The 24,976-nt window shown below is 34.6% G+C and overlaps 1 protein-coding gene across 2 annotated transcripts; it reads left to right on the forward strand.

Annotated features, from left to right (window-relative positions):
• Positions 1 to 10,170: 10,170 nt before the first annotated feature.
• LOC133867815 (alpha,alpha-trehalose-phosphate synthase [UDP-forming] 1-like) lies at positions 10,171 to 23,642 on the forward strand. 2 transcript variants are annotated; one of them, XM_062304573.1, is made up of 18 exons: positions 10,171 to 10,503; positions 11,277 to 11,683; positions 11,859 to 11,956; positions 12,127 to 12,515; positions 13,891 to 14,005; positions 14,182 to 14,283; positions 14,788 to 14,938; positions 15,388 to 15,476; positions 17,107 to 17,155; positions 17,933 to 18,033; positions 19,707 to 19,894; positions 20,825 to 20,942; positions 21,397 to 21,570; positions 21,650 to 21,772; positions 21,870 to 21,957; positions 22,094 to 22,224; positions 22,326 to 22,424; positions 23,033 to 23,642. In XM_062304573.1, the coding sequence occupies exons 2-18, from the start codon at positions 11,296 to 11,298 to the stop codon at positions 23,420 to 23,422; spliced, it is 2,793 nt and encodes a 930-aa protein (XP_062160557.1). In that variant the 5' UTR covers positions 10,171 to 10,503; positions 11,277 to 11,295; the 3' UTR covers positions 23,423 to 23,642. The 2 variants fall into 2 exon arrangements, with proteins under 2 accessions (XP_062160557.1, XP_062160558.1); XM_062304574.1 differs by lacking the exon at positions 10,171 to 10,503 and adding an exon at positions 10,851 to 10,911.
• Positions 23,643 to 24,976: the final 1,334 nt, after the last annotated feature.

The following is a 24,976-nucleotide window of genomic DNA, read 5'->3' on the forward strand; positions in this document are numbered from 1 at the left end:
CTTTTTGCTAGGTATCCAGTTGAGCGGGTTTCTTTGGTCTGGGAATTACCGTGACAATTATGTTGTGGTCATTTGAACTTTGTATAATATTATGATCTAATCAAAATAATATGTTGAATTTTTGTCAAATAAATCTTATCTAATCATTCTGATCTTATCTAAATGACGATTCAGAGAGGAAATGGCGGATTTCAAGCCTAGAAATAGCTGTTACTTAGTAACTACATTGGGCGTGTCGGACAGAACTTTTCGGATTGAGGTTTTATGCGCGATTCCAATACACGTAATTCAAGTTACGCCCAATTTACAACCACATACGCAATGTTGCCCGAACGGGTTGAGTACGGTTGGACCCGCGAGTTTTGGGCCAATAGGAAGTCAATATTTGACTTCAGGAGTTCGAAAAATTTTGAGTTAAGTAGTCTCATCAAAAAAAATTTTGAGTTAAGGAGTCTCATCCTAACGAGAAATAGGCCTCATCCTAACGACTTTGAGGTAAACTTGAGAAACACGTTTATGTTAAGCCACGTTCCAACCAAAATGAGATTTCATCCCGACGACCCAAATTGGGCCCTGTGTCAATTTGACGAATGGGATGGCTGATGGGCGTGTGTGTGTTGATTAGATTCTCATCTGAATGAGACCAAATATCTTTTCGAATGAGATAGGATCTCCACGTGTCACCAAATCACTAGAATGACGTGATTTCTGACACATGCACGTTCGGACGAACCTCATAATTCGTCCGAACGAAGATGAACAATATAATAAAAAAAAATGATATAAATGGAGCCCTTCGATTGAAAACAAAAATGCACATCACTCTTGCTCGTTTTACTCGACCGAAAGGGTGCCAAAAATGTGAGAAAGTGAGGTTCTTAAGAGAGGAAATCTGGGAAATCAAGGAGGTGATTCTTGAAGGAGTTAGCTATAAGGTTGTGTGACTACACCCTTTTTTAACGCCGTTTGTTAAAGTTAACATTATTGATATGATCATAATTATTAGATATTTTTCGTATTGTGCTAGAGTTCAATGAGTATATCTCCGTTTATTTTATAGTCTACTATGGAATAGATCTCTAATTCAAAATATTTTCTTACTAGAGTCGTCATAATCTTAGAAGTCAAGATCTCTAATTGGTCTTTTATGTAATCGGTAGTCTACTGTTTCTCTATTTAAGGAGAAATTATCAATAAGAAAATGAATGAGTTGATTATTGTTTTAGAATACTGATAGAATCTGAATTGTGGTAAGGAAAATAAAGAACATAAAGGGAAAAGTAAAGAGCAACAGCAAAGAGAAAAACTTGGAGAGAAAGAAAACTTTACTTTCTGTATTCGCTTGATTGAGATCAAAACTGAGATTACAAGGATATATAGTATCTAACTGAACACGTGTTGAAACAAAATACTCAAGAGCAGATTGTTGCGCACCACAAGAACAGGCAGAAATTGGACGATAATTGTTGAGTTCTTCCCACAAAGCCTTCAGTTTAGTGTAATAAGCACTGACGCTTAGGTTTTCTTGAGAAATAGTGGAAATGGACTTCTAAATTTGGTAAATTCTTGGTCCATTTTTCTGAGAAAACCTCTCCTTCAAATTGAGCCAAATCTCTTTGTGCAGTGTTAAGATATATTACACTAGCTGCAATATCCTTGGAAATTGAATTCAAAATCCACGATAACACCATTGTGTTGCACCGAATCTATGGAAGATATGTTGATGCAGTAGGAGCCAGTTTGACGATGGATCTATCAACGAATCCAAGCTTGTTTTTGGCTGTGAGAGCTATGATCATAGATCGACTCCATGAATAGTAATTATCTCCATCCAGTGAGGCAGAAACAAGAACAGATCCAGGACTATTTGCGTGATGAAGATAATAGGGATTGGTGAAAGATTCACTCATGTCGATAATGATCGGATCTTCCATTGAAAAATTGATCAAGAAAAAAAAATTGAAAAAGAAAGAAATCGAGCAGATTCAGATTGATTGAAGAATGCTCTGATACCATGATAAAATTTGAATTGTGGTAAGGAAAATGAAGAACAAAAAGGGAAAAGTAAAGAGCAACAGCAGAGAGAAAAACTTGGAGAGAAAAAAAAAATTACTTTCTGTATTCGCTTGATTGAGATCAAAACTGAGATTACAAAGATATATAGTATCTAACTGAACATGTGTTTCAATACAAACTCTTGCCAACTATCAAATAACAAACTCTACACTGAAAATACAGACACGAAAAACAGACATGTGATTAAAATAATTGTGATAAATACAATTTACTGTGTTTTGGAGGTCAAGGTTTTCTCGAAATAGCCATTGAAGATTATAGCTCTCTCGAAGTAGCCGATCTATCATTTTCTATGTTTTGTTACTAGTGGGTTCACATCAATTACATTCCGCTAGCATTTTGATAGAAGTAATATAGTTGTTGATACTAAAGTTTTTTTTTGTGTGGTGCGTTGTGAAATTTGAGAAGTTATGATCGATGTTGTGATTGTTAATAGAGAAAGCTAGGGTTTTTTCTAAAACGGAGAAGTGACACGTAAAAAGTTGGTACTTTTATGTGCATGTTCAATGTATAAGTATTGTGTGGAGTCTCCAAGGGGTAACTCAATTGGTTGGGGACCACGCCTTATGAAGCGGAGGTCACTAAATTCGAATCCCCCCTCCCCTTCTTGTGTGAACTTGTCAAAGAAAAAAAAAAAGTACTGTGTGGAGCTAAGGAGGAGTTTTTGAAGCATTAGAAGTGGTGTTAGGATATATTTTTGTGATAAAACGGTTTCCGCACGATTCACATCAGAACGCCCTTCAAGTTTCATCAAAGGAGATGCGAAATAAAATAGAGTCAATGAAACTAGTCCGGACTCTGTCTGGACAAGGTTAGCAATACAGAGACTTGTTCGGTATATCGTTTGGACCCTATCCGAACAATATGTTCTTATAAGGAGACCCAAGAGGCTCATTTGGTACACTCATTCGAATCCTATTCGAATGAGACCTGTAATTGAAGTACTTGCTCGGCAGCTTGTTCAAGTCCCGTCCGAACGAGCTGCTCAAATACATTAAAATAATAACTTATAGGAAAAATAGGGGATTGATACATGGTGCTAAATTTGTGATGGAATTATTATTATTATTATTATTATTGCCAGCTGAAGGATGTAAGGTTGTGTTAGGTTCTCAATGGTTGCGGGTGTTAGAGCCAATAGTGTGGATTTTTCAAAATTATTCATGAAATTCACATGGAATAGGAGAAAATTTGAGTTACAGGGGCTAACAATGTCAAGCAATCAACTTGTAGATTCCAAAGAAATTTGGAAAGGGTGCTTCCCCCAAGCTCGAGGAGAGTGATTTCGTAGATGGCAAACAAGATGAAGTGTGCCTCTTTGAGGATATATTCAAGGTTGGCCTTTGGCTTCCTTTCTCGAGCCAAGTCAGGGAGGTGGTCTCGACCCTCCACTTAGCCTCAGCCTCTCTAATGGCCAACGGCTGGAGGATACTCCTTTCTTGTTGCATTTTATGGCCGATGGTGCTAGACAAGAGGAAACACAAGCATAATGACTTAACCGTTTAGGAGTTTTTGTACTTTCTACCGCCCATAATCACATGGCGATGGGAGGGCTATAAATAAACTATTCCGTTCGACAACCCGCTCATTTAAATTCGTTTTGAACTCGATTTGTGACTGTAGAAACTCGTCCATGGCTGTAGAAAACTGCTCGATTATTAAGTGACACATACCCGACTCACTCGACTAACACTCGTGATCCTAACTCGTATAAAGCTCGACCAACTTGCTCACCTGACTTGATTAAGATTCACGAGCCCAGCTCATATACACACATAATATGTGTGTATAAACATATAGCAACTTAGTATTAACTAATATATTAAGTTATTAACTAGTTGGTTAATATATAGTAACTTAATATTACTAAGCAACTATCTAACTATGCATACATAGTTAAGTAGTAAACTATAGTCTATAGGTAATTTTGATAAAAAAAAATAATAATAAAAGTATATATTATATATGCATATATATAGTATACTAGCTAAGTAAATATAGTATTACATATTAATTATTGTACTTTGATAATAGTATTTAGTATGTTAAACTAACATATTAAGTTATTAATAGTTAGTATATAACTATTATTTTATATATATATATATATATATATATATATATATATATATATATATATATATATATATATATATATATATAATACATCACACATGCAAGGTTAACAATAGTTATATATTATATATAGTTATACTATAGTTAATTAGTTATATATAGTATATTAGACTTTCTACTTGTTCACAATATACAGTTACTGTAGTTTATACTCTCTAGTTATATATAAGAATATATTATTAATTTGTTACTTATAGACTATAATTATGTACTATATTTTACATTATTTAATTACATATTATATATTTATGCTATAAATAAATGTATAAAGGTTGTTTACAAATTTGGGCTTGAAGTCCGCTCGGATCACACATTAAATTTAACAACCTAGCTCGAGCTCTATTTGAGCCGATCGAGCTTGTCGAATACTTGGCTCAATTCGGCTCAAATGACATTCTCAACACGCTCGAGCTCGCCCGAGTTTGGACATACATATTTCATAACTCGTCTCATAAACAAACCAGTCTTAAAATTTTAAAAAAGTGGGAGTAACACTTCTTTTTTGTATTGGGCGAAGGATGAGAATTTCGCCTATGGAACCTTTGACAATTCATCGGCGTCCCGCATAATAAAACCGTAACCGGGGGAGTCTTTCAGCGAAAAAGTAATTAGCTAGAACTCGATCAGTTTTATAAATTTCACCATTTAAAAGAAAAACTGCCAAACATTTCTGTAATAAATTAAAATAAAAAGGTATGAATGTTTTAGAAAACATCATCATACAAGTTACGAACCATATGTAATTCATATCAAAGATATTAAAAAATATTCTCAAACTACATAAATGTGAAATAGGAAATAAACTCGTTAGCTTTCCCTGATGCATGCGTACACACTACATTCCAGTGGACGATTAATTGAATGCTGGCCAGCAGCCGGACAAATGTTACCTTTCCCCCAGTTATTATTCCACAGCTGTCCCCTGTAAAGGGCCCAACTCAGGCTAGTACGTACCACTTAAAAGCTACATAGCATAAATATAATTTTATTATATATATATTTAACAAAAAAAAAACTGTGTATTTCATTGATCAAAGATCACGAGTATAAAGTTCTTACATCACAAAACATAAAGTTCTGTAAAATTATAACCACATGCTATGAGGTTACAAAGTCATAGATACAATCAAAATTCTTATAATAAAAATGTTATCTATGACTTTTGTCTTCCGCTAACCATGTACAAAAATAGTTAAAGAGTTTCGAGCAGACTAGATTTAAGACAAGGATAGCAAAATATCCTAAAAAAATTTATTTAAACCGATCGTGAGAGATAATACCAAACTATCTAGCCCTATCCAGGTCTTGAGAGAGAACCCCTCACACCTGACTAATTACTTTCATCTCATAAATCGTCTATGAAGGCAAATTCATAAAGAATAAAACTCTTATTCAAAGCAAAAACGCAACCAGTAAACAACAGCAGCGGCCATGGAGGATATGAACAGTACAACACGGAGGTAGATAGACGGATGCATAGCAGAGAGGCCAAAATGGTTGACCTGGTTGAAGAACACCTACAAACAAATGAAAAAAAATGCATGAAAATAAAACGAGAGGGTAGAAGTGGGGAGCGGAAAAGAAAAGGGACAGGAGATTTGCTTTTTTCTCGTATCTTGACGATAGCATATATGAGAAAGTGTCATTATTTCTTAGATATTTATGTGGGGTATTCTTGTTTCTAACTTTATTATAGAAGAAAGTGATTGATTTGGTTTATTCATCAAAAAAAAAAAAAAAAAAAGTGATTGATTTGGTTCTCTCTAATGAAATATTGAGATTGTGGTCCATGTGAAAGGTTACCTTATCTAGTTAGCTAGCTCCTAAATGGACGACACACGCACAACATAGCACACGTACGGTACTTTATTCATATTCCTTTCTTTCAATTTAAATGCTTATTTTTGGTCCTCTCCTTTTTTCCACTCTTGGTATAGGGACAGAAGGAAACAAACACAAAAGAGGACCCCTAGAAGGAGAAGTATTTAATTTATAGGAGTGAGATACTTCTTACCCTCTACGTCCTCAACCACTTCAGGTCGATATTGTTTTTATCGACGAGAGGTTTGGATAAGGTTAAAGAGTCCTTTGATGATTATGTCCATGCTTACGTCCCCTTTGTTAGGAATTTAGGTAGGGTTGAAGGGTCTCGTGAGGGTCATATATCTACTCGTCTTCTATTTTGGTGTTCATACCTCTTTATGCGGCCATTTTCTTGACTTTTACTCAAGATATAGAGGATCGAATCGTTTATGATCCCTTCGAGATCATTTATGGACCGATTGCTGATTTCGGATTTTCAATTTCGGCATCGTCTGTTTCATATGGGTTTGTTGCTTGGGAGCCTACTCCTCTTGAATTTTTGTTCTATTGTAACCCTCTTTTTTTTAATATAATATTTTGTACTTAAAAGCTTTTGAAAAACAAATTGGTCACCAAAGAATGAGATCCTTTAAATTAGACTGTTTGAATTTCACAAAAATTTAAACGGCTTAAGAAGTAGAGCTTATAAAGCTTATATGCCGTGACAAATGGTCTCGATATCTTAGCCTGTTCAAAATAAGCAAACTCTAGCTACAACGGGCAATCGTAAACTGCCCTATTTCTAATTAAAAAAATGTCTTCCATTTTCAAGTTTTCACCATGGAAGAGCCTGCTTTGTCTGGGTATATCCTTTCAAAATCAATTAGGTCCACAAACCCTTCTAAGATATGTTTAAATATAATCTTTGACTGACATGACATATCCTAGAATCCAATTCTCTCCCCAAATATCAATCAACCTTTCATTTTCAATTCTTAATAAACTTCAATTTTCATTAAGTCTCGACCTCATAAAAGGTTTGGATATATGTTTCCACCAAAAACGAGCTTTCCTGCAAGTAGACTTGAAAAGTACATGCTTTTTGTCCTCCATTGATTTCATTGACAGAGATTTAAATCATAATGATTTTTTTTTTTTTAATTTTTAAAAATTAGAGTCGAAAACTACAACATCATAACAATATAAAAACAACAAAGATACTATAAAAACCAAATTAAAGACCAACAAAATAGTGTTATTCATGCATTAATTCAATCCACAGCTTCGAAGAGGATCTTCAAAATAAAAGGAAGATGTGAGAATGTTGTTTGTGGCCGGTGCGGGTTGTAACAACTTATGATGAAAATTTGTGAGTGTCGTAAATAGCACCTAACAAATTATTAGCTTCAAACCTGTTGTTGCCGCCTTCAATCCTTTATACACTGATTAATGTTAAAAGTCACTCTTACGTCTCTCTAATAATGATGTGACTTTTAAAATCACCATTGAACTTGTAATTGATCACTATTGAATTTTGATCAATTGATGATTTTAAAAAGCACATCATTTTTTAAGGGATACGAGAGTGACTTCTAGAATTACTCTTCATATGCTAGAGGTTGGGCTAGCTCTTCTTTTTCTTTTCTTTTCTTTTTAAGATTTGTTATATGTATCATGCTTTCATTATTTATTTATTTATTTTTAACTCAAATTTCTTTGTTATGTGTAAGAAACAAAACATACTCTACTCATGTACCTGCACTATTTTATATATAGAATTGAAAAAGTGGACGATGTTGACCCAATAGATCCTTCACTTTCCATTTCACTGCCACTAGCTAATGGCAATACAAAAATAGTGGAAGAAGTAAATTGATATTTCATATATAATTTTTTTCAAAAGTTGGTTCTCAAATGATGTGTCACAATCTCATGTGATTTATCATTTTGGAAAATGTGCCACAATCTCATGGGATTGTGACACATCATTTGGGAACCAACTTTTAGAAAAAAAAAATTTGGGATGTCTAGTATTTCTCATAATTTTAACATTGTAGGAGAGATAAACGCATTAAAAATACTCCAGGAAAGGTCCAATAATATTATATGAGTAATTTCTTTTAGTGTCTTTTGTGCTCTAACAATATAATCCACATCCCCTAGCCTTCATTAATTCTTAATTAAATGTGTTTGCCCGGCAATTTCGTAGGGCAAACGCCCGAACCGAACCGAACCGAAAGTTGAAATAAAAGTCTATACCGACTAACCAATCAAAATAAGTCGGTAGATGCGGTAGGCAATTCGATCGCAATCGGTAGGCAGTAGGCAGTAGTCGGATATTTTACCCGTTCCTTACACATGTTTTTAAACAAAATTTGAAAAAGTCTCATTTGAAAATGTGTTTGAAAATATGGCAATTTAAAAACATAAATTTTGAAGACAGGAAAAAATAAACGTTTTCAAATCACGGATAAAGTAGTACATTTTCAAAAACGTATTATTTTAAAAGCCAAACCGCGCGTGATTTTAAGTTTCTGCAAAGGTGGAGTTCGATTCCAAGAAATTGAGTCTCAAACATGGATAAGGAAGGATCAACGTGATTACCCAAGTGACATGCATGATAGCTACATTTTTACCCTTCAAAAGTTATTTGGTATGATTCTAATGCCTATATTTTTAATCCTCTAATGGTATGTAAATAATGTGATATACCTATATAACATAAAATATGCATGGTTGAATTAGGCACGTACAAAGTACAAACAGGGCGGTTATAGTCACCCCGTAACCGCTAACAGTATAATCGCTTTTGAAGGTGGTAATAAATAACCGCTTATGACAGAGCGGTTGGCGGTTTTAGGGATACGCGGAGGCGGTTAATTACCGCTAACCACCCACCCTTATATATATATATATATATATATATATATATATATATATATATATATATATATTAAAAAAGAATAATGATTCAATGCCACCTAAATATACAACTTTTCACCACCTTGCATATGTGGCAAGGTGGTCCCCCACTACTTTTTGAGTTTTTTTATTTTTTAAAAATAAATTAAAGTGGGGAACCACCTTACCACATAAACAAAGTGATGAAAAGTTGTATATTTAGGTGGTAGTGAATCATTGCTCATTAAAAAAACCTAATCTCTATCTCAGATTCTCACAGTATGTCTCAATCTCTCATTGTCTCATTCTTACGCCGCTCAACTGTTGTGCCGCAAGTCATTGAAATCGACACTGTGAGCACCAATGTGCTTCTCATTTTCATTGAATTTTGAGATGCAAAATTAATAATTATGTTTTTCGTATTCAACTAATTAAATTAAAAAGTAAGAAAAAAAAATAATATTTCCAGGACAATAAATAATTCCTAGAGGATGGGAGAATCTCATATTTTTGAGAATTCAGTCAAATTATTAATAATTCACAAATGGGGGCGAATTTAAATTCTTAGGCCTCACATTTTTGGATATTCTCTTTAACATCCACATACTTTTTTTACTTTTTTCAAAAAAGTATGTGGATGTCAATAAGAATGTCAGATTTTGTGAACGAAATGCTACCATAAAGATAAGAACCCAATAATTATGATGCCTTTTACATGTTTTTTCTGGCATCGGAAATTAGGCCCATTACAGGTTTCGATTGACCCACGTTATGTGTGCAAAAACTATAAATTTCATTTTATACAAAAATAAATTACAAATAGATAAACTAGCATTCAAAATACTACCCACTTTTAGATTTCCTTCTTTATTTAGCCCTTGAGGGGAAATTTTACAGCATTATCCATAAGATTTATAACCGTTTCAATTCTTGAACTCCGCCTTTAAAACCAAAGATACGAAGTAGGATCTACAATTTACGTCACTTCTATTTTATTGGGTTAATGTGATAATAACTATCATTTTATTAAGGACTGATTCACTGTAATACGAGCAAGATGTCATCAAATTTTATCTTTGGTGCATTGAATTCATTCCGAAGAACAAATATATTTTTTTTTGGTTATAAAAAAATAATAATAATAATAAAATTGCCATAAATCATACCCCAAATCATTTTCGTATAGTAGACTGATTACATAATTGATATATCTTGGTGGGGTCTGAATGTGCAAAATTAGGTACCTGGTTTCCTTTGAATTTGCGTATTTGGGAGTGAGCTGCATGGCCAAAAAAGCTATGCCTGAGCGTATATTGTATACCATATTAGCTTCATCGTAATCCGTGGCTAAAGCTATTTCCTTTGTGCCATTAATTATCATCATCATTATATACTTCGAATGCGGATTTTTCCTTTCGTGAGCATAGCCCCCTAAAATATCGGTTGGCCAACTTGCTGCCTCGTATCCATATGGCCAGGATTTGCGCTTTATATATAAGCTCCCAACAGAAGCTGGGTCAGTGTCACATTTTGGTGATGAACGTGGATTCTTCCCAAGAAATTGGCAGGAGTTTACAGAAAAATCCGGTGAGAACCATTTACTGTTGGGTTCCTTTTGTTTCTTTGATTTCTTCGTCTTCTTTGTGGCCATTCTTGCTCACGTGCACCATTGTGAAAAAAGAAAATGGGGTTTTGATTCTGTATTTCTGATTGGTTTTTCTGGGTTTGTAGAGATTACAATCCTCATTTTGATTTTTCTTGATTCCTTTTTTTCTTTTTTTTCTTTTTTTTCTTTTTTTGGCGCTTGATATGTTGATGGGTTATTTTTGTTTTTGTTCTGCCATTTTGTATTTTTCCTCACTGATTAGTTTAGAATAAACCCAGATATTTATGCTCACGCTCAAAGTAGAGTTCTTTTCCACTTCTTGAACAGTCATTATCTCAGCTTCCTCGTGCCGTGACAATGTTTTTGCTCAGTTGATTGGTTAATGCACTGTATGACTTCTTTTGCTTAATTAGTTTAACCAAAGATTATTTGTCGCTCTTAAGATAAAGCAAACAGCTCATATGACAAGCATGGACAGTTTTTGGAAAAGTTTGTACGTAGTTGGTGTACAGCAGTAGGTGCGTTAGTCCTCTTAGTTTGAATGGTTAAGTGTGGACAATTTCTTGGAGTATTTGAGAAAATTCACCATTTCAATGATTATGTGTGATGTCTTGGTTTGGTTCATGACAGTTTGTAGCTAGAGTGGTTAAATTGTGTAGCATCACTTTGATATCAAGTGGTTGAGTCTGAACAATTTGCTTGAAACGTGTGTAGTACTTTTTAGGCATGACCATGGAAACATGCAAAATTGCAGGTTTCTTTACACTGTACACATGCCAGGGAACAAGTATAACTGCAGTCCTGTGACACCCAGAACTAGATTGGAAAGGCTTCTGAGGGAAAGAGAGCTAAGGAAATCCAACCGGTCTTTCCAATCAAGTGAAGAAGCAAGAGATAGTAACAGAGATGCAGAAATCCTTGTGAATGATTCACGTTCACATGAGAATGTTAATTTGGGTCTACCTAGCGAGGGGGCGTTCTTGAACGGGGTTGCAGCTGCAAGAGCTTTTCTGGCTGATGGATGCCCAAGGCAAGATGGCCGCCCTTCTAAACAACGATTGTTGGTGGTAGCCAATAGGTTGCCTGTCTCTGCTATCAGAAAGGGTGAGGACTCATGGCAACTTGAGATGAGTGTCGGAGGGCTAGTCAGTGCACTTTTAGGTAAGTGATTGGTCAAATCTTGCCTTATCCCTTTTTCTTTCTTAAGCATCTTATATTATAATTCAATTGGCTGAGGACCACGCCTTATGAAGGGGAGGTTACATTTTTAAAACATGTTTTTTGTTTTGTTTTCACTGAAGTGAAGGCTAAATGAAGCCTTGAAATTCTTTTGCAGGCCTGAAGGAGTTTGATGCCAAATGGATTGGTTGGGCTGGTGTAAATGTACCCGATGAAGTTGGACAAAGAGCACTCACTAACGCCTTAGCTGAAAAGGTTCGGAAATTTGGTTACATTTCAAGTCCCATCAAATTTAACAACTAATACAAGTATCGTCTATAATCTTGGATAATGTCTATGATGTGTAAGTTTTGCCCCCATCCCCCCAATACACAAATAAATAATGTACTGTCTTTCCCTTCCTAACTTTGCTTTATTGACTGCAGAGGTGCGTCCCAATATTTCTTGATGAGGAGTTGGTTCATCAGTATTATAATGGTTACTGTAACAACATCTTGTGGCCTCTTTTCCATTATCTTGGGATTCCACAGGAAGACCGCCTTGCAACCACCCGTAGTTTCCAGTCTCAATTTGATGCATATAAGAAGGCAAACCAAATGTTTGCTGAAGTAGTAAAACAACATTATAAGGAGGGAGATGTGATTTGGTGCCATGATTACCACCTAATGTTTCTTCCGAAATATCTAAAAGAATATAACAACAAAATGAAAGTTGGTTGGTTTCTTCATACTCCCTTTCCCTCCTCTGAAATACATAGGACGCTGCCTTCTCGGTCAGAGCTGTTGAGATCTGTTCTTGCTGCTGATTTAGTTGGGTAAGTTATTATTTTTCTGCATATTATTTGGACATGAACGATTCTTTGTTTTATTCTGTTTTTGCTTCATTATGCTTCTTAGGAGGAGACTGGTATTTGGATGGAACTCATAGTTCTCACGCCTAGGAAGGCCAACAAATGTCATCCAAGTTTAGTGATAGACTTTGGTCAGTCGGTAAACTTTTGTTGTGTTCTTGCCTCTGCCTTGGTTACTGTCTCCCTAGGAGCTGAGAAACTGTCTTCACCTTTTTCCTTGATTACCTATTTAAAAAGTGCTCATTTTGGTGACATCCTATATGTTGCACGCTTGTGTTTAAGTCTTTGTATTAGAGCTAATTGATATTTGTTTTTCTTATTTTATATTAGCATTGCTATGTTTGAAGTAGTTATTGACCACTATATCATCTGTGATGCCAATACTTCATTTGATGCCAACATATGACACTGACATACATTCCTACCACCTCCGAAAAACATTAGGAAATTCATAAGCTTCTATTCAACGGTATTCATTGTTGATAGATTATGTTGATTTACTCTGTAATTTTATTGGACAAGTGATTTACTTCATGATTGATCAGGTCAAATTTGACAAATATGTGTAACAGCACATTTAGAGATATAAAGGGTGCAATCCAACTTTCAAACAAATATGCCTGAGGTTCACTGTGAGGAAAGATTAATGTATTAATGTTAAATATGTCTGGTTGTATGTATAATAGCCCTTACAGTATAATTTCTCATAAAAGCTAGTTACTACATCATTTTCCCTCCTTTTAATTGTCAACTTCATACCAAATTCGATACCAGCCCTCTTATGCTACAAATACTAAAGTCACTTCAGATACAAGTAAAAACAAAAACCCAATTAAATCAATGGGCAACTTCATGAACTCTCTGCTGCTGCAACTGAAATGTGTTAGCTTGCTCTTGTTAGCTTCGGTCAGGCCTTTAGTTTGATCAACTTCAGTGAAAAGGAGCACGCAAATGTATTATGCTCCTTGAAGGAGTTGAGTACATGCCTTCATACTAATTAGAGCATTTCTTTTTTGGGCTCCATCATGCTAAATCTAGTTCCCCCATTTTAAAGGATTATTCTAGTTGTGGAGTTGGGGATTATTAAAGCTTCCCCTAGGAAGTGTTCAATAAGATGAGAGTTACTGTAAAGTTTATATCATTGGAGATTTAGGATTCTGATAATTAAAAGTGAAAGGGAAAAAGAAAGAGTTTTTTTTTGTCATCCTTTAGTTGCACCAGGAAATGGGACATTGTAATATCAACCTGTTATATCAACAAAACTTTTAAAAAGTTTAATGACTGTGCTCATATAGATTTTATACATAACGTTTTAATTGGTGGATATTTTACCTTCCAGTTTCCACACATATGATTACGCAAGGCATTTTGTAAGTGCTTGTACTCGTATTCTTGGACTTGAGGGTACGCCTGAAGGAGTAGAGGATCAAGGAAAGCTTACACGTGTAGCTGCGGTACATATTAACTGATCACCCTCTTTCTTTCTTTCTTTTCCATATTGCAAAATCCACATTTCGTTTCTTATATTTCATAGGTTTGTCAGCTTGATTTTAATTATCAATATGAAGTCCTCCCTAAATTTTTCCTCATCATGCCTATGTTTTATTTTCTTGGGAGCTTGAAACAACAGTTTCCTATTGGGATAGATTATGAGCGATTTATTCGAGCTCTTGAACTCCCTCAAGTTCAGATTAACATGAAAGAACTAAAGCAAAGATTTGCCGGCCGAAAGGTAAGAGCTACCTGTTTTGTTTGGAAGCACCATTATTAATAGTTCTTCTTCATTATGAATAGAGTGCAATTAACTGTTGGTGTGGTCATGTTAGGGGTTGGTCGTGCTAGACATGGTCATAATAATGTTGTTCTTTCTTATATTTGATTTATGTCTTCATTTTGGAATCCTTAGGTTACATTTGGTATGCAAAATGACTATTCCATTAGAAAAAATGATTAGCTTTTATTAGGAATTGAAGAAGGTAGAATTGAATAGCCTTGGTGTTAGAGCATATAATAATGATCTAACACTTGGAATAGCCATTCCCATTGCCCATGAGGGAATAATCATTCCAAAGCTATTTCATTCCACTTTCTTCCATTTTCAATAAAAGCTAGTCATTTTCCTATTAGAATAGTCATTCCGCGTACCAAATGTAACCTTAGTCTTATTTGCTAGACTTACTACCATCAGTTTGTTTGCTTTTTAAATTTCCTCATGTTATTGTTCTTCTATGGATAGGTAATGTTGGGGGTTGATCGTCTTGATATGATTAAGGGAATCCCCCAAAAGATTTTGGCGTTTGAGAAGTTCCTTGAAGAAAATCCACATTGGCGTGATCGAGTAGTTTTGCTGCAGATTGCGGTTCCAACAAGGACAGATGTTCCTGAATGTATTTTCCTTCTTAACATGTTTCCTCCATTTAAATTCATATAACTGGAAAGCTATCTTTGTTCTATGCCTATGATACTTACTCAATAGGAATTAAGTTAGGATGGCTGATGGATCATTGTTAAAGTCTTTCCTTAGGTATTTGGTAAAATGTTATTTCTCTCCAATAACAGATAATACGGGTCCGAATTCTTTGATTTTCTAATCATAATATGAAAAACAGATAAACTAATAAACTTCACTTTCACATAGGTTGTTATATTGTTGTCATTATAGTTTTGTGTATTTGACTTAGTGAAACACACGCTTAAAATTTTGTGCCTCCTGTATGACATATAGTGAATTTTGGGAGAGAACTATTATTGACTTGATTTATATCAAGACTAAAACTTGTCAATATATTTGCATAAGAGAACCATTATCAATATATTGTACTTGTTGCTTTGATAGATCAAAAGCTTACAAGCCAGGTTCATGAGATTGTTGGACGCATTAATGGGAAATTTGGTACTCTAACTGCGGTTCCAATACATCATCTGGTTTGTCTTTACCTTATCAACTTTTGTTTTTGTCCAATCAATTACAAACTGATATATGTAAAATTAGATAATAACTTCTTTTAATGGTTAAGACGATAAATTCATACTTCTATTTTTTATATACACACTGATAGACATGCTTGCAAGTGTGTACACTCATGCATATGGGTATATGGGTGGGTGTAGTAATAGATCTATAGGAAATGCATTGTTTCTCTGAATCATTACTGATAAATTACCAGTTTGCCCCTCCAACACTCCACCCATATGTGACCTTACACGCTGAAATTTATAACAAGGTGGGAGGTCTAGGATTTGACCACAAGATCTCCTACTTTGATGATATGATAAATTATCATTATGCCAAAATTTAAGCTGTTAAAAATCGTGAGTTTACTAATTTCAATATTACTACAAGTGTAAAATTTTATTAACAAATAAAATTACTTTTCAAAATTTTTTTATTAACAAATAAAAGAACTAGGGCATATTCTTGCTCTGTATACCCTCACACTAGTTCACAACAATAAAGTGCTTTAGTTATAGTTAGTCAAGAACTTCTGCCTTATGACTATATGAGCTTGGGCAAGAGTCAGGAATGTTTAAAGGAAAAAGCTTGAAGTTTGAATGCCTTAAGTAATGACATATGATGCATGGGTCTCTTATGCAATTCCCCTAAAGGGATACGGATCAATTGTTGAAGCTGTAAAGGAACTGTTCTGCCTCTAGTTTTTTAACTTATGAATGTAATCATTTTCTTTTCAATCATGTCAATCCCAAGCAATAAAATTTCAGCTCTTTCTCTAGCCGATAAAGGCTCTCCCAAAAACAAAGTAATTAAAAGAAGACTTTTTCTTTTCTTTTTTTTTTTTTCTTTTTTTTTTCTTTTTTGTCTTATTTAACTATAAAAGGTGTCTCTTTAATCATAAATCAAACATATTTTTCATAGTTATGCACTCTTTTGCTCACTAATAGCATTGAATGTTCACATGGGTGTTTCATAGTTATGCACTTTTTTCTAATTTCCTAGAATTTCTGGAATTATGTTCTTCTTCTCCCTAAGCAGTCGTTTCTCTTGTTTACTTCCTGTGTGCTTAGGTTGTGCCACTTTGCGCTTTTAATAAGATTGATTTACTAATAAAAAAAATAAAAAAAAAATTAGCATTGCATTTTCACGTGCTGAGTTCTACTGTCCCCGTGTTTTTTAACTATAAAAGGTATCTTTTTAACCGTAAATCAAACATATTTTTCATAGTTACGCACTTTTTAGTGACTTTTTTGCTCACTAATTGCATTGCATGTTCACATGTTGAGTTCTACCATCCCTTTGTTTTCTTTAAAGTATTTGTGGACTCCGAAATTTGAAACTAGAGTCCGAGATATGCATTTTGTTTTGTAGTCTTTGGAAGCAGTGTAAGATAAGAAGTTAAACTTTTATCATGTATTGATGATGCATAAGCTGAAAATTAGGCAAATATCATCAAATTATTTGTCTTTCTTACCTTGATTTATTTCCTATTATACCTCAATAAGTCTTTTAGCTATGCTTTTACGAAAAACATTTCTCTATTGCAACTATTGTTGGCTGAAAATGTGAAGATTTCTAAAGCATTCTCTTTTTTATTTACAGGATCGATCTCTCGACTTTCATGCGTTATGTGCACTATATGCTATTACTGGTACTCATTTTTGTGCCATCGATCACAGTCATAATCTTTGTTGTCTTTATTGCTTAATGATTTGGCTTTAGAACCATTGGTTTTGGTGACAATTAGTTGACCTCTTGGTCCCCCAAGTTAAGAAGATGGCTAAGGTGTTGAAATAGTATATGGAGGCAAATTAAATAATTAAATATCCTAATCAATGGTTTCTTGAGTTCTTGTGCTAATTAAATGCAAAATAAAGTCTTCCAGTTAGCTCGCGCCTATGCTCTTTATTGTTTTTTTGTTCTTGTTACTTAAACTCCTTTAAATATACCATGCCATCCATTTTTTAAATGGTATATTTTTCTATTGTTCTTGATAAACCATCCAATTTTCTGGAAATTGGCTATAAATATTTTTACTTTCTGGCATACTGTCAGAGAAATGTGAGCACATTAACTGAAGACAATTGTAAGAGAGATGGTTACATGTTGCTATTGACAATATATTGAAGTTGTACTCAGATACTTAATAAAGGTTTAATAGAAGGGTCCTTAAGATAAGTGCACGACATGCTTGTTCCCTCCCCAATTGGCCAAATAACAATCATTATATTTTTGGCTGTCCAAATTTTACCAATATTTGTTTCATGTTAACATACATTGAAGCATTGTTGTTAACTAAAACCCAACAGGCAAGCCATCAATATGGAGATGCAATTAACCTATCATTTCTTCTATACTGTTGTATAAAAGGCTATATTTAATGGGAGATTTGCACTTAAAACGTTTTTATTCACTCTTTCTTGTTTAGATGTAGCACTTGTAACATCTTTAAGGGATGGAATGAATCTTGTCAGCTATGAGTTTGTTGCCTGCCAAGCTTCCAACAAAGGAGTTCTCATTCTAAGTGAGGTAATTAAGCTTTCTATTTATTTGGTTTTATTTATGATTATTAGTTGATTGCTAGTGAACTGTTGGCTATTGTTAAATGATATACCTGCAAGCAAAGATGTTTTGGCCATCACTAAAAAAGAAGAAAATATTACTTTTGGTTAGAGACCATGGTAAAGAAAATTAAAATGATGATGATGAGGATGAACGTCTCATACAATATCTGGGAAATGTATCTTTTAGTTGTTGATATACTTTTTGTAAGCTTGAAGATATGTTTGAGGCATTAAGCTTAGTGCAATAAATCTGAGAGGAGAAGAATAATTTAATCCAAAGGTAAGTACTTGACTGAGGGTCGTGTTTCTATCCATTCAATCCCATAAAACTTACCTATTCACCTGGTGAGCTTGAGTATACTATTAACACATAACGCAAGAAAACATACACAGCTACAGGAAAGAACAGGGAGATTGGCCTTAAAAAACTAGACAAGGATATATAAGTAGATAAGATAATTACCAGTTAACATTACATTCCTTTCAAACTTGTAGGGACATTCATGTGAATCATCTGATTTATTGGCGCATTTAGTAGGCAGAGATTATCGAGGGTGCTTCCTGCTAAAACTCATAAGAACATTCACATTTAGCATTAGATTCCTAGCCACTTCCTACAGGTGTTGGTTTACTTGCTTTGTAACCCTACATTATTTCAGGACTAAGCACAACAGGCCTCTAAATCACTTGATGATCAGAGTTGCAGAACAGAAGAAGAGGAAGAAGAGTGAAGTTCTAAGCATTTATATCCCTTCTAAGATTATCATGGAAAAAAGTTAAAAACCAACCCATTGGCCTGGTTACCTAGAGTATAGTATTAACCCAAGAAAACATACAGAGATACAGGACGGAACAGGGCGATTGGCCTTAAAAAACTAGACAAGGATACACAATTAGATAAGATAACCATCAGTTAGCACCGCATTCCTTTAAACCTGTAAGGACATTCATCGTTAGCATTTGATTTATGGCATGCATCTGGTAGGCAGGCTTATCAAGGGTGCTGCCTGCCAAAACTCGTAAGAAATATTCATATTTAGCATTAGACTCCTAGCCACTGATTGGGACTAAGCATAATAGGCCTATCTAAATACTTGATTGTAGGAGTTACAAAAGAGAAGAAGAGGAAGAAAAGAGTCAGATAATTCGGTTCTACCTGATGATGGTAAAAACAAAAATTTCATGATTTATCATTATTTCAAATTTATAAAAGTATGAATTTAAAATAAGAACATGAACTTGGCTTGAATACCGTAGTGGAGACTTTTGGAGATAAAATCTCTTTGAAATCTGTTTCTGGTTCTCTTATTATCAGAAAACAATATAAAATGAGTAATTTTCTATTCAGTTTTTGGAAGAATTAATGGTAACATGGTGAATGTGGGGTTTCATTAGTTAAGTATTTGCAGCTGAGTTAATGCATGTTGCTTTGCTTTCTGGACATGGGTGCTGGATGTGAGTGGGGAATGAAATTTTATTTATTTGAGTACTTGCTGTATATAATGAAAAGAAAAGAAAAGAAAAGAAGAAGATAGTGATTTTCTTCATGAAATGAAATTTGTGAAGTCTACTTATAGTATGGGTAAGAGATATTATTAAGTTGAAACTTGTGTTCAAATCTTCTCTTTTATTTCCTAGTTTGCAGGTGCAGCACAGTCTCTTGGGGCTGGGGCTATTTTGGTAAACCCATGGAACGTCACTGAAGTTGCTGCTTCCATTAGTTATGCTTTGGATATGCCAGCTGATGAGAGAGAAAAAAGGCATCAGCACAACTTCAAGCATGTGACAACTCACACATCTCAAGAATGGGCTGCAACGTTTGTGAGGTATTGATCATGCCATGATGTTGCAAAGCACTCATTTTGCATAGAGTTTGGACTACAGTCCATGTTTATGCATTTGTCTATTAGTCTGTCAGTTAGACCACCTCACCTAACACACTCTTTTGCCTGTGGTCTTACATGCTGAGTTACCCAAAGAATAGAAAAAAAAAATGGTTTGAATGTTGTGATGAGAGGGTGTGCACTATTTTTTTCAAAATATTAATTTCTAGTGTTTTCGAATCGGGCTCATGCAATCTTCAAGGGTTGCATGAAGTAGCATACCAATGCAACTGATTTCCTAATTTTTTGAAGAAAAAAATAGTAGTCTTACTGCAAGGTGGTGAAGTTGACATTTTTTAATCCCTAGCCTAGGTTTGTAGGGAGCAGATACATAGATGTAGAGAAGTAGATGGTATTATTTAAGTCTCACATAGCCTCCCATTTTTTTGATAGGAATTGAGAATAAAGATGAAGTGAGGAAAATGACCTTTTGCCGCAATAACCCATGTTAAAGGTGGCCAATCCTGTCTTGAGGAGATGTTGTAAGTGAAATGATTGGAGTAACTCAAAAAAAAAAAAAAACCAGGAAAAGAGTGAGCCAGCAGAGGGAAACTAAAAAAGAAAAAAAGTGATTGGAACAAACATTCAAAGCATATTTTCGTGGCTGCATTGTTTATGATATTTCGACTGTTATTGATATACTTAAACAGTTCCATTGATTTGAAATCACTTCAAATGTTGCATTTGTAAGATTCAAACAGTGTATATGGAAAAAGGAGATTAACATAGATATATTGGTTTATGTGTTTTCTTATTCACCGTATAAATTTCTTTATCTTTTTTCTTTGTAGCAAATGCACCCTTCTTTTCTTTCTTCGTTCTTAAATATTCTTTCATACTTCATTCTGATTCTGAAGTCCTCGTCTTTTGTAGCGAACTCAATGATACTATTGTTGAAGCTCAACTTAGGACAAGACAAGTTCCACCATTACTTCCAACAGAAGTAGCAGTTGATCGTTATATGAAATCCAGTAATAGATTGCTCATACTGGTAAGCTTATGGTCAGATGTTATAGGGGCTATTGTAAATTAATTACCATTTTTCATGGTAAAAGTGTTATGTTTCAATCTTCCTTATGAGCCATTCCTTCTTGTCCTTTGAAGAGTGACTTGGACTATCAATTACTTGAAGTTTTATCAAAGTGATACTATTTTGTACAAGTCACTTATACAAAGACCTAAACAGCAAGCTTGTGCTTGCCTCCTTTGTGTATAAATGAAAATTCCTTTATATATAAGGGTTTTCAGTGTCATATCTGTGTCAGGAAATGAATGTGGCCCCCTGGGGCGGGTTTGGCTCATTTATGAGTCCACTTGCTGTCTTAATTTACTGTACGAACTCTGTTTGTTAATTAACTGTTCACCACATGTTTCACTCTGTTATGCAATCTTTTATTCGACATCACATATAATAGATTCCTTGTCATTTTTCTTACACATCACAGGGATTCAATTCTACCTTAACTGAACCAGTGGATGCCTTAGGGAGAAATGGTCAATTAAAAGAAATGGAGCTTAAATTGCACCCAGATATAAAGGAACCTTTAAAGAAGCTTTGTGATGACCCAAAGACAACAATTGTTGTCCTCAGTGGCAGTGACAGAGCTGTCCTGGACAATGTACACTCGTTTTGTCCAATTCTCCAGTAATTATTTTCCCTTGAAAATTATGCTTTCGGACTAATAACTTCTTGTACAGAACTTTGGTGAGTACAACATGTGGTTGGCAGCAGAACATGGGATGTTTTTACGTCATACAAAGGGAGAATGGATGACAACAATGCCAGAAAATTTATGCATGGACTGGGTTGATAGTGTAAAGGTCCGTATACTAACTAAATAATTTTTTTTGGTAGAGCATTACATGAATGTTTCTCGGCTTTCATTTTATGACTTCTGATGCTTGTTTAAAATATCAGCATGTCTTCGAGTATTTTACTGAGAGAACACCTCGATCTCATTTTGAACTTCGTCAAACTTCACTTGTATGGAACTACAAATACACAGGTACCAGAAAATATATACGCCCATACTTTCGTCTCCTTCAATTAGTTTTATTTCTTTTGGTTAAAGTGACTGCAATTATTCTGATTTTGTTGTTTTCTTCATTCACTTATTAATCTTTGTATAAATGCAACATTAGATATTGAGTTTGGAAGGCTTCAAGCAAGGGATATGTTGCAGCATCTGTGGACAGGTCCAATCTCCAATGCATCTGTTGATGTTGTCCGAGGTGGCCGATGTGTTGAGGTCCGAGCAGTTGGTGTTACGAAGGTATATGCGTTATGTTTAGCTGGAAGTCTTTGATGACTGTTCTGTGATTTATCAACTTCACGTGTTTATCTTTCATATTCAATGTTTCCATGTTTATACAGGGTGCAGCTATAGATCGTATCTTAGGAGAAATAGTTCATCACAAAGGCATGAAGTCACCCATTGATTATGTCCTGTGTGTAGGGCACTTTCTTGCAAAGGTGTGTTACCATGAAATTTTTAGCTTAAGAGCAGCTTTACTGTTTTTGATTTATAGACCGAGTACATTTTTATCTTTGCTAAACCTTCATTACATTCGCAGTTATTTATACTTCAGATTGTAATGTATCAAAAGCAATTTGCAATCTGTTGGTAAGCATGCAAAAGAATTGTTGCCCCAACTTATACTCCATAGCTATGGCTTCGCGGTGAATATTGATTTTAAACATCAAGTAAAACATTCTCCCAAAAAATATAAGGGGTACAATGTGTATTGCACTTATGTCAGTTGTTTTTGAACCGAATGGCATCTTCTCTCCTTATAAGCATGGTTTTTGGAGGTTGATGTAATGAATTCAATCTTTTGGAAACCAAATTTGTTTGATATATTTTTGATATCTTTATGCCATTATATTGAATCTTCCTCTGGCTTATCCTCAAATATTGAATCTTGCTCGCAATGCTGGGACTGTTTTAAAGGGTTCCATAGTTTTTTTTCCCAAGAGAATTCTAGGATGAAGGCACCCAATACACACAAAGAAACACGTTTCTTTGTAATTAATGTGTATGATGGAAACACAAGCTTATCTGTGTGGATTTGATCCTTCAGGATGAAGATGTGTATACATTTTTTGAGCCAGAGCTTCCCTGTGAATCACCACCTCCAGCAAGAGCCATGGTAGCCAATCACGTCAAGACATCTATGCCAAATATTTTGTCCAGCCAAAGTGGGTCAAGGGCATCTCGCCTTAAGAAACAGCGTTCCTTGTCTACTTTAGAGAAGAAAGAAACCAATCCCAGAAGTGCGGATGCATTGCAACCTGTGTTGCAGGATAGAATGTCACTACATGAGGGAGCTTCTGTACTTGATCTCAAAGGCGACAATTACTTCTCTTGTGCTGTTGGGCGAAAGCGATCAAATGCACGGTATCTCGTTAGATCAGCAGACACTGTTGTTGCTCTCCTGAAGGAACTGGCGCAGTTTTCGTCATCCCCTTGATCACATCGTGCCTACTGCAAATGTTAATGTCAATCTGAAGGTTGAGAGGCATGGAATGGTCGTACATTGTTTGAGCAGCTAAACCTTTTCTTCTTTTGTAAGTGAAGGAATAGACTACATTAGCTTATTAGCTTGAATCAACTACATCAACACATGAAATATCCAGATGATTTTTTGGTTGTGAAACAATACAAAGAAAGAAATAAAAGAATGGCTATGGATCAGATTCATTACATACAATGTAAACAGTGTTTTCTATACGCTTTCAAACTTTATGCTAATGATATGAAAATGGAGTAGCAGGATTGCCAAATTCATCGTCCAATGGCAAACCCATGTTGTTTGTTAATCCGGCTGCGAGGTAGAAATGTGAAACGTTAGAGAATTTAGGAGGCCATGGCAAACAAAGTTCTGTTGGTAGGAGACAACCCATGGGCTTACAGTTTTCTCAGAGGTTATATTGCGGTTATATTGCAAATATCCACATTCGCGTGTACATCCCAAACGATCTATTTTTTTCAAATCTCAAATTTTTAAAAGATACAATCCAAAACGATCCATTTTTTGTAATTCAGTTTAAAATCATACTTTTTTTTTACGAAATCCCAATGTCAAACGCACCCTAAATACAAATAGAAATTTCTTACAATCAGTCTCTAAAAGTGGCATGTGCCCCTTAGCATGTAAGAAACACATTTTTTTTTTTTAATAGCACGTACTTCTCAAATGCTTTTTTAATATGACTAGTAAAAAAAAAAAAAAAAATAGAGAAAATCAATGCAAAAATGATAAAAATTGACATGATTAGTTGTATTGAGGGCAATATCAAGAGGTGTGTATCAAAATTGCACATAAGGCCCCAATTCAAAAAGCTCTTTTTGGCATACACGTCAGGACGACACAGCTACCCTCAGTGAGCATCGTTTTTTGCCTCAAAATTTTCCCCGGCCTCCAAATCAGCATTTTAAGTTATTTAATTTTGTCAACTTTAGGAAATATTTCTTTTATCATTTTGGAAGGCTTTTTTAAGCACCAAATTTTCTCCAGATTTTTCAGGATTCCTAGTTCAATTAGTAGACTGATTTTATGTAATATTTAGAGTTTTTTTTGTTCTTGAAAAAAATTGGCTTTCCTCAACTATTTAAGCGCCGCTTGTAAGCTTAGGGTTCGTTTATGATTGTGATTTCGTAGACAAAAATTAAGTGCAATTTTAAACCAAATTACAGAAAATGAATCGTTTGAAAATTATGTTTTTTAAAAATTGCGATTTGAAAATACAGAAAATTTGCTTTTTCAAATCGCAGGTAAGAGAATTTTTTTTCTAAAAAGTTTAATTTTAAAGGCTAACTCATAGTTTCTATGTACTATCCTACGTGGTTAGATCAATTCTAGATCTGTTTTGGCGTCAAATTCGAATTGCTAAAAGTTTACTAAGTGTTGTGCTCTGGACCTCGTCTTGAACAAAAAGTTATATCAATTTTGGAATGATTCAAAAAGGGCATGAGTTTTGCTTTTAGCATTACTCTATTTGTAGTGTCGTTTTGAAGAATATCT

The sequence above is a fragment of the Alnus glutinosa genome, chromosome 5 (genome assembly GCF_958979055.1).
Source record: "Alnus glutinosa chromosome 5, dhAlnGlut1.1, whole genome shotgun sequence".
NCBI lineage: Eukaryota > Viridiplantae > Streptophyta > Magnoliopsida > Fagales > Betulaceae > Alnus > Alnus glutinosa.

What these genes read in the sequence shown, in the direction of transcription:
- LOC133867815 (XM_062304573.1), top strand. Translation starts at nt 11,296, where the DNA reads ATGCCAGGGAACAAGTATAACTGCAGTCCTGTGACACCCAGAACTAGA. An exon ending in GCTAGTCAGTGCACTTTTAG is followed by an intron (nt 11,684 to 11,858) that starts GTAAGTGATTGG and finishes ATTCTTTTGCAG; the next exon opens with GCCTGAAGGAGTTTGATGCC. An exon ending in GAGTTCTCATTCTAAGTGAG is followed by an intron (nt 18,034 to 19,706) that starts GTAATTAAGCTT and finishes TTTATTTCCTAG; the next exon opens with TTTGCAGGTGCAGCACAGTC.